The 10,678-nt window shown below is 36.0% G+C and overlaps 1 protein-coding gene across 1 annotated transcript in view; it reads right to left on the bottom strand.

The window, feature by feature from the left end:
• Nucleotides 1-310: 310 nt before the first annotated feature.
• LOC107584612 (NMDA receptor synaptonuclear signaling and neuronal migration factor-like) overlaps nt 311-10,678 on the bottom strand; it is a 35,469-nt gene continuing 25,101 nt past the window's right edge. Inside the window, exons 7-14 of the mRNA XM_016271324.1 lie at nt 10,309-10,436; nt 9,836-9,919; nt 9,358-9,391; nt 6,765-6,835; nt 6,403-6,482; nt 6,193-6,295; nt 3,048-3,123; nt 311-1,604 (exon numbers count right to left, since the gene is read on the bottom strand). Of these exons, the coding sequence (XP_016126810.1) occupies nt 1,507-1,604; nt 3,048-3,123; nt 6,193-6,295; nt 6,403-6,482; nt 6,765-6,835; nt 9,358-9,391; nt 9,836-9,919; nt 10,309-10,436 (674 nt within the window). The 3' untranslated portion in view covers nt 311-1,506. The remainder of the gene's footprint in view (nt 1,605-3,047; nt 3,124-6,192; nt 6,296-6,402; nt 6,483-6,764; nt 6,836-9,357; nt 9,392-9,835; nt 9,920-10,308; nt 10,437-10,678) is intronic.

Here is a 10,678-nt window from a genome sequence, read left to right as displayed (position 1 = left end):
ATCTTCAGTGTCACATGATCCTTCAGAAATCATTCTATTATGCTGATTTGCTGCTCATGAAAAAAATTCTTATTATCAATGTTGAAAACGGTTGTACTGCTTTTTTTTGTGGAAACAGTGATACCTTTTCCCAACAATTCTTTGACAAACAGAAAGATTAAAAGAAAAGCATTTGTTTGTAATAGATATCTTTTGCAACATTAAAAATGTCTGTCACTTCTGATCAAGTTAATGCATCCATGCTGAATAAAAGTGTTATTTTTTATTGAAAAATTTTACTGACCCCACACTTTTGAATGGTAGTGTATATTTAATACAGCCGGAACATGCACATTAAAATTTGGTATTAAAACCAAACCGACAAAACATGAGTAAAAAAGTAAACTGGATAACACTTGATAGCAGCCACATGTACTCATTGAAGTACACATGATGAAGGCGCAAATATACTGCCATTTGAAGCCGAATTCTATGTTTAAAGACAGACAGGTTCAAACCAAGTGTGAAAACAGCCTAATTGTTATGAACACATTGACAGAAGCGCTTATTTGAGCAATTCTGTAACATCTCCCTGTAATGCTATGTTCCTGCCTATGCTTCAGGTGCACCTGGTGTAGATGTCTGGCTATATTGAGGTCAGTGTTTCTATTATTATGACTGGAAGTCACGATTTCCCAGTTTGGGGACTGTGTATGACTGTGTTTTGCAATGTGGGCCTACAGTGTATGTTTTATGTTGGAGGGACAGATATAATGTGGCATATAATGTGGAGACATGAGTTGTGTCAAAAGCAAAACTTGACAAAAGATTCCTAAACCTCTGAAATGATCACATATAAGTACTGTATGTTGGCAGAATGTACATTCTTTCCACCAAAATGACTTCCACACATTTGGATAGGTTAGTAATTAATATATCTGTAGATCCTAAAACCTGAGTTATTCAAAATAGTTCATTAGAAAGACCACAACAATAAACATTGAAAAAGTAAATTGTGTACAATTGACATTTAGATTATGGGCATGACTTTAGCTAATCTATATACTCATGAGATGTATATCCTGTATGTATACCGATATATTAGTTGTTATTTCATATATGACCATTTTTGTGTTCTGGTAGGTAAGTTTCGGCGGGACACTTTTGTAAGCACAACCGTCTGGGCTAGTGATTGATAACTGTTGGTTAGTTAAAAACAAAAACAGTCGATAGACTGTCAACCAGTTCTGAGAAACGGCTTCTCTTTTCTCCATTAGAGAACAAAAACACCACATATCCGGATTTCTCTTGTGTTTTGAACCATTTGCCATTCGTTTTTGTTTTGTTGAGTGTTACCGTTCTGAGGTGATCGAAGTCCGCAGAGGCGAGCTGAAATAAACAATACTCGAGGCGCAGCTGTATCCATCTCCACTCCTCTTCCTCCTGTATTCCAAAATGAAAGCTGGTGGAATGGAGTTTTACAGTGGGACGTCCTGCCCGCAATGCTATGCACTGACCCGCGTGGGGTCACACGAGATCTTCATAGTCGAGGAGCTTTGAGTGCTGCCGGGTTTTCCAAAGTCGAAACAGACGGAAATCAAAGTACATCTCAATCATCTCTTTGCCTAAAAGAGAGGGAAACAGAGAGGGAGATACGATACTGGAATACATTTGGTGAATTCAATGTGAGCACGTCTCTCTATGATGAACAGACACTTCCATATAGATTTGCTCAGGCGGTAATTGGAAAACAGTATGCAGTGGAGGACAATATAGATAAAGACAGAATGAAGAGAGATAATCAAGAGTCAGAGAAAGAGATGGGTGGGGTGAGTTTTTCAGTTGGCGCCGGACAGGTGAAAAAAATTAAGAAAAAGACCTATAAACTTGGTTTCCTATAAAGGGCATGCCATTAAAGATGAGCATTAAAGACATAGTTCAACCAAAAAGTAAAAATCTGTCATCATACTCATATGGGTCTCATATGGGTTTGGTACAACATGATTAAATGACAAAATTTAATTCCTTAAATAATATGCACAGAGTGTCAGTACACACACCTTTAAAAGTTTTAGGTTTGTGAGAATTTTTAATGTTTTTGAAAGAAGTCAAGGGTGCATTTACTTGATAAAAAATACAGTAAAAACAGTAAAACAGTAACACATAATTAATTACAATTTAAATAAATTGTTTTCTATTTGAATATATTTTCAAATGCAGTTTGAAATGTTTTTTTAAAATTTTCAGCAGCCATTACTTCAGTTTTCATTGTCACATGATCCTTCAGAAATCATTATAATATATTGATTTGCTGCTTGAGAAACATTTCTTATAATTCTTGATTTTGAAAAAACAGCTGTGCTGCTTAATATTTTTGTGGAAACCGTGATACCTTTTTACAGGATTCTTTTATACATAGAAAGTTCAAAAGAATAGCATATATTTTAAATAGGGATGCACCGATACCACTTTTTCCAGTACTCACCCGATACCGATACTGGCGTTAATACTGAATGTTTAACATTATATTCATTGCATACATATACTTTGTAGTAGACACCCTTAACTCCTTTCTGCTGTCTGTTGTCTGTGTTTCTTTGTCTGAATATGGCGCTTATCACATGCTGTGTGGTATCGGCATTTGGTATCGGGGCATTTTAACGCGTACGAGTACAGGAGCTCAGTATCGGTGCCTCTCTAATTTTAAACATTACCTTTACTGTCACTTTTCCATCAAATGTAATGCATTCTTTGCAATAAATAAACAAATGAGTAAATTAGTTAAAAATGTATTTGTACTGACCCTGATCTATGTTATTTGTATGAAACCCCCCCCCCCCCCAGAAAAAATAACACTGTACAAGTCTGGAATGACATGAAGGTCAGAATTCACATTTTCGGGTGAAGAATCCCTTTAAATAACATGCAGTGAATGTCTATCAGTATTCCTCCATTCACAGCTACTATATTTCACATCATGCAAGGAAGAGTCTGTTTATGTGTGTTTATTTGCGTGTAGGAGTGTGAGCATAAGCACATTTCAGCAGTTTTATCGCAGACAGTCTCACCCTGAGCGGAGAGCTCCAGCGGTGACTCAAACGTGACAGAATAAGGCCTCATCAGGTTCTTCAGTTTCTGGAACAGCTGTTGGCACATGATAAGCCAAGACATTAATAATCTGCTTTTTTTCTCCCCCTCACACAGCTCTCTCCTTCACTCGCTCTTTGACTCAAGGAGGTTAGTTAGGGATAATGGCAGCCTCCAAGTTCATGGCCCTGGATAAATCTCACACGGGCAACGGGAAAGGCAAACGAGAACCTTCAAAAGCACCCAGTTAAGATCTTAACATCCATGCAACACTCCGAGAGGCTTCAGAACCCAGACAGAGATTAAAGATGAATTTACAGACACAGATTTTCACTTCCGGCTCACCCTGTGAAGGAAGCCAGTGCCTTACAAAGAGAATAAAGATGAAACATGACCACAATGCTAAGGGGGACGCCACAAACAAATGCTGCAATATTCATAAAGCTCTCATTTGAGATAAACGTACATTGATATTCACTTGCGAAGGCCAAATTCTGTCGGCAGATAACCCAGCATGCGTTCACAAACTCACACAAGTCAGTCATCCTCCGTGTGTCAATCACAAGCATGCACACAAACGCAATTCTCGGGAACGGTGGCGCCTCTTGGGCAATGACGCACGGTGAATGAGATTTACGCTGAACCTGTCTCCATAGAAACGCATTTGTACATTAGGTTCCAGGGGCGGTATGAATGTGTCCTTGGGGCGTAATCTCGGGGCTCCTGTCATATAGCACTTGTCGGGCTACCAAACCGACGGAATGAGCTGAAAGTCAAGGCCTACCCTAAAGGACAGATGGAGATTTGTATTCAAGTCTCAAGTCCCACAGTTAAGGAAATCTCAGATTTTGATGTTAATGATCACAGCTACTAGTAAAAGTTGGGGATTTTTTTAATGTTTTGGAAATACAGTACTGTAAGTCTCTTATGATCACTTAGGATGCATATATTTAATCAAAATTACAGTAAAAACAGTAATATTATTGTTAAATATTATTACAATTTAAAGCTGCAGTCCGTAAGTTTTGCCTCTTTGTCGCCATCTCTGTTTGAAAACCTGCAATTGCAGCTGTGTGCGGAATTATCTTCCTTGCATGGGTTGTGTTCTGGCACAGCTCCAGCGCGGATTATTCTAATGTTTTGAGGAGTATGTGTGGCAGTCAGTCACCGCACCGGTGTGGATATTTACTGTACTTTGCAATCACAGATTCTAGCCTACGTCTTGGAATATATGACCCAAGTAATAATTTTCACCGGATATTGTCATCTGAACAAGTAACAAGTCTGCCATGTTTGTTCTGACCAACTGAGGAAAAAAGCATTACAATAAATCACGCTACCAATGGTGATTTAATCTAAATGAGCTCATATCACATCAAACCATGCAAATTATTATTATTATACTTTATTCTCAAATTATTAATGTTAACAACATCAGCATTGCGTGACTATGAGTATAGTGTGTATTAGTGTGTAGATTTCCATTTCTGGACAGTCTAATCTGTAATTGTCATACCATTCGAATTTCATATTAAGAAATTATTTTACCCAAAAAGCAAATTATGCTCCCTTCGAACTGGTTGTCTTTAAAATACAAATCTTGTGTAATCACATGCTATCTGTAATCAGAAGCACATTTAAAACTGGAATATAATTTAATTTCATTCACATGTGTTTCATAAACACATAATCCTTTCTGGATTACAATCCGGCATCAAAATGATACATTTAATTATTCCAGCTGCTGTTAGAAAAGGCTATAAACGATCCGCCACCTGCAGGATCCTCACATGCGATAGCCTAGTAGCCGGGACAACTTCTTTATGTACAGACGTGACGTAATGACGCAGCGGCATGCTCGAATTTCCCACGAAAACCTACCCGTACCACTCAAATGAGAAAACATTATTATAAGCCGATAGTTTTGAACACTTGTTGGTTATGTACTTGCTCAAATATTGATTTCGGATCATTTTAACCAAAAAAAGTTACGGACTGCAGCTTTAAAATAACTGTTTTTGATTTTTTATGTTTTTAAAAATGTAATTCATTCCTGTAATGATAAAGCTGAATTTTCAGCATCACTACTCCAGTCTTCAGTGTCATTCTAATATGCTGATTTGGTGCTCAAGAAACATTTCTTATTTACTGTCAGTGTTATTTTAGAATCATTGCTATACTATTATAGTTTTTATAATTTTTTGAATTAGTTCTCTCAGTTCAAGTTTTAATAATTTTGCTGTGTTTTTGTCATTTTATTCGTTTTTTAAAAATATGTCTATACAGTTCTTATTCATTTTTATTTCAGATTTAGTTATTGCAGTACTTAAACTAAAAGAAACGTAAAGTTATGCCTTGGCAACTCGCTTAAATATGTTTTTTTATAAGTACTAAAATAATTATAATATGATGATTTGTTGCTCAAAAACATTTCTAATGATTATCTGCTATTTTAGTATTATTTTAGTTTTTATTCATATTTTGAATTTATTTCAGTTAACATTTATTTTAAGTAACAATTTTTTTAATGGTTTTAGTTCTAGTTTTAGTTAACAGTAGAAACCCTGATTATTATCAACTGTTTTGCTGCTTAATAGTTTTGTGGAAACTGTGATACAATTTTTTAAGTATTGTTTTATTTGAAATAGAAATCTTTTGCAATATTACACAAATCTTCAGTCATTTTTGACCAACTTTTGAACAATCGCCAAAGTCAAAGTTGGGTTTATTCATTACATTAAAGAAGATAATAGGAAGTATTTCCAGAAACTAAAGTGTACTTAACAGGAAATAGTAAGAACACTTTCACAAATTGCTATAAATAGATGGTTACAGAGCACTGATGCATAAGCTCGAGATCTATGAAAGATTCAGTACTGGACAGGAAAGGGTTATTTTAAGTTACATAACCAGGGGAAAAATGCTGTCAGGCATGATGGTGATAGACAGAGAGGTGTTATATAGAAAAATGGAAAGATGGAGCTGGTGCATGTCTGTGTCTAAAGAGATGAGAGCTGAACATGGCCACAGCAGGCCCCAAAGGGACCATTTCTAAATATAATGCAGAAACTCAAGGTACAAGCATGCATAAATACTGTGGACTTGCTGCTTCAGAACTTGAAATACCTTCTCTCCATTCGGATTGCCCAGGACGTAGCAACCCATGATGTGGATCAGGTTCGGCTCTGGATTCACTTTACTCATAAACCGGCTCAGACGTTTCCAAAACCTGCGTGTACACCACAAACACATGAGTGAATCGCTCAGATAATAGTTCTCTTTTTATTAAACACTAAAGGAATTTTAAGACAAGGCTTTTCTATGGATCTTACTCACTGGCTCATGTCTTCCTCTTTCTCGACCTTGGCAAAAGTTGCCACTTTATTCTTCAGCAGGTACAGGTGCCCCGGGCCACCCTGAGACAGAAAATTACACATTTGAAACCTTACACAACATCAAACTCAAAGAAACAGAAGACCAGTAGCACTGCCCTCTGAACTGAGAGAGAGAGAGAAAGAGAGAGACCTGTGAATTCTTATCCATCTGAACACACAACCATTACGCAACATCAAACGCAAATAATCAAACTGAGACAGCAGTGAAGTATTATTCCTACAGACACTGCTGATTCGCTCTGGTGCACTTACAGTCTCATTTCTTGTAATTCTGTGTATTTGTTGGCTTTGTTTTTCTCTCACCTGACAGAAGATCAGCATGCGCCAGATCTTACAGCCCCTCCTGTAGGCTGTCAATCTCTTCTCAATCTCCTCTGCACACAAAACAAACACACTGCTAGTCACATTGAGTGCCATTTACATGCATGATCGAAACCTATTTGCCGATTACCCTAATTTTACTTTACATGAAAGGGTCTATAATCACGCTTCTGACAGCTTATTCAATATGTAACTGAAGAAGAAAATTAGATAATTTCCAAAATTCACGTAGCACCATAATCGTATATTGTTGGTTTATTCATTTGCACGTAAAACCTTAAATTAATATTTTTTCCCTAAGGATCACATTTATTATATTATATTACATTATGTAGACATGAAGAAAAAAATGATCATTTATAAATCTCGTGTAAGCATCGTTTTCTTGCATTGTTGCTTTTTTGATTTGCATGCAAACCCTATATATATATATATTTATTTTTTGAAGTTCACCTTCATTATATCATACACTTTTCAAGCCCTTTAAATCCTAAATATTAAGTTTCATCATCATTTTATTACATTATATCAGAAGTCAGATGTCACAAAGAGCTTTATTGACAAGTATGTTTATTGTTTACACACACAAGGAATTTGTCTTCCAGTGCAGAAGAAAGTACAGTCATAGTGCAAACATACATGATAGTGCAGACATACTGTACATAGTAATTACACAGTAGAGATGAAATAACACTAATATAAGAAAAACAGAAAATTAAACAATGCAATATAATACAGAAGTAGAAATATAGAGAAAAAAACATATATAAAACATATATAATTGTTTTAATGAATATACGTGTAACATAAGATATGTTATTTACAAGTGTACAGTTTATGTAGTTTACAAATGTACAATTTTCAGATGTATAAATGTGTCAGTTATAATGGACAATGTATAGTTATGAAAGTTTTAATTGTTCGGGCAGAAAAAAATGTGTGGCTGTTTTGGTGGTCGGTGCTTTGTAGCGCCAACAGTTGAAAGAGAGAGTGGGCTGGGTGTGTGGGGTCCAAAGTGATTTTCTTAGCCATTTTCCTCACTCTGGAAGTGTAAAGATCTTGGAGGTTGGGCAGGCGGGAACCAATAATCCTCTCAGCAGTCCTGACTGTTCGATGTAGTCTTTTGATGTCTGATTTGGTAACTGAACCAAACCAGACAGTTATGGATGTACACAGGACGGACTCAATGATGGCCGAGTAGAACTGTTTAGTTCTATATAGAATAACCAGGTTCCCCCTGAAGTCCACGATCATCTTCACTGTTTTGAGCGTGTTCAGCTCCAGGTTGCTAAGACTGCACCAGACAGCCAGCTCTTTAACCTCCTGTCTGTAAGCAGACTCGTCTCCGTTGTGTATGAGGCCAATGATGGTAGTGTCATCTGCAAATTTCAGGAGCTTGAGAGAGGGGTCTTTTGCAGTATCGGATACTGAGTATCAGATCGGCGCATCCCTAACAAGATGATTCAATATTTTTATAATTATACTTGATCTGTAGATAAAGATCAATGGTTTTGCATAAAATGACATTATCTTGCTGGAGTTTAGTGCAATTTCTAAATCATGTTACTGTTAGATCACAACACTCTAGTAGAGAGCACTATGAATAAATTGTACTTCACACGCTTTTAATGGCCTTTCTTGTTCTGTCATATCTATCATATGTTGCTGCCTCATTACTTTTCTATACATTTAAAAGTAATGTCTTTTATTAACATTTTTATTATATTTACTTGCTTTTCATGAATGTGTAACATTTTACCAGATTTAGTCCTACACGTATTCACTCTTGGTTGTTCCCCACAAAAGAATGTTTTTTCACTAAATGTTTAGATTTGATAAAATTATTGTACACTCATGATTTTTCTAGAGTAACTTTAGCTTCCGAATGATCCACTAACCTAGTTTATAATAGTATTTTTGTTATAATTATATATTTTTTCATTTGTTATTTTTCTTTAAAATTAAGTTGTCTATATTTAGTAGATTGTGTTTAACACACAAAAGAGTGATAATCAGGTCAGCACACAGATGTATAGAAATTGTGCTGGTATCGGATTGGTATCGGTTCTGAAGAAATGGAATCGGTGCATCTGGTGATCCACTGACAGATTGGGGTTGATTGGGCTGGGTCAGCTCTCCGTCGTGCACAAACAAGCATGCACAAACAAAGGTCGTGCACAAACAAATGGACAAACAATCAATATTATTAATTAGCATAACTACCCATTGGCATTTAAAAGGAAGAATGAAGTTCATTTATGAATTTCTGATTCTGTTGGACTCCAAAACACGTTGAATAAAACTTGATCACCACAGATTTTACAGAGTCACTGTTGTAAAACAGTCATATATAGGCACTTCTCTGATCCATTGTCATTTATCAGGAATTCAATTGTTTTTGTGCTTCTCATGCTGGTTAGTGCAAAAACCAATACAAAGCCCACCGTCATTCCACAATGAAATAACCAGGCAAGGGGTAAAGTGCTCAAACACACACACAAAAAAAGCACACTGCATCCAGCAAGCACACATCAACAAACAACACACACACACACACACACATGAAGCTACATACCCAAAATATCATCAAACGTGGCATGCTCATGATCCTGGAGATAAAAATAATGAAAACAATCAATACAAACACACAGATAAGACTCATTCTGAAGGGAAAATGTGCTTTATATCATGCTTAATGTCTCTAATCTCTAATACACACTCATCCGGTCCAGATAACATTACTGGCTCCTGCTTTTCTTTGTGCTGTTGAGGACATGTTGTCATCTACTATTGTGTTTGCTATCAATTTGGTCATCACTTGTGTGTTTAAACCTCTGGACAGTATTTTGTGAAGTGTCCTCTTGTATCACATCCTATAGAGTGATTTTGGTTCTACTGCACAGGACAAAGCATTAGCTTTGTGTTTCAAGTGTCTTTTCGGTGAAAATTCACTAACTCTACAAATTTGTTTTATTGTAAATGGCCAAAACGGATATCTGGATGATGTGTCATGTAACACTGTGTGATACAGAGTGAAGACTGGCTTGACTTACATAGAGTATGGGTATAATAGATGTATCACCCCTTCGAATGATGTTGGGAACATATTCTGCTTTAGGAACTTTAGATGAGATCAGCTAAAGGATACAAAAGTGACAGAAATGTTCACCATTAAGAATTGAATTTTAATTTTTTTAAATTGAATTTAAAATAAATCATAATAAATTAAATTAACATTATAAATTTGATTAAAATTACTTAAGTGACAGAAATAAAAATGGTCACCACTAAGAGTTGAATTTAAATTTTGAATTTAATTAAAGTACAAGTAAATAACAGTGAAAATTAAACAAAAATTATGTAAAATGATTTATTCAATTAAATAAACATTGTATGTAAAATGATTTATTCAATTAAATTAACATTGTAATGTAATTAAATGAAATAAAATTACTTAAATTAAACCAAATTAAAATCTGAATTACATTAAAAACAGAAAATAACACATTTAAATTAAGCTGCATACCATAATTTTGGGAGGGATGAAGTCATCTCCCTCACATGCTAGTCTCTCCATCTCTCTCTCCTCCTCCCAGTCCATGTCTTCACAGCCGCCCTCCTCTGGAGTACCGCAGGTCGTCTGCAGATCCCCACCTGTGGTACCACACAACACAGCAGAGAGAGACAGTTCAATGATGCACACAGAGATAGCCGAAGGAAGACACAGAGAAGAATGGAACAAAGAGGCAAGTGAGGAATGAGAAGAGGAAAGAGTGGTGGAGAGAGAGAAAGGTTGAGATAGAGAGAAAATGGAACCAAGATAAGACAGACTGACTGTGAATTTGTATACATGGACTGCAGTAATTGAGCTGCTGGCTCTCACTCAGTTTGCTTCC

Source organism: Sinocyclocheilus grahami, unplaced genomic scaffold (assembly GCF_001515645.1).
Source record: "Sinocyclocheilus grahami isolate Dianchi unplaced genomic scaffold, SAMN03320097.WGS_v1.1 scaffold61.1, whole genome shotgun sequence".
NCBI classification, from domain to species: Eukaryota; Metazoa; Chordata; class Actinopteri; order Cypriniformes; family Cyprinidae; genus Sinocyclocheilus; species Sinocyclocheilus grahami.
This window is presented reverse-complemented; position numbering and strand designations above follow the sequence as displayed.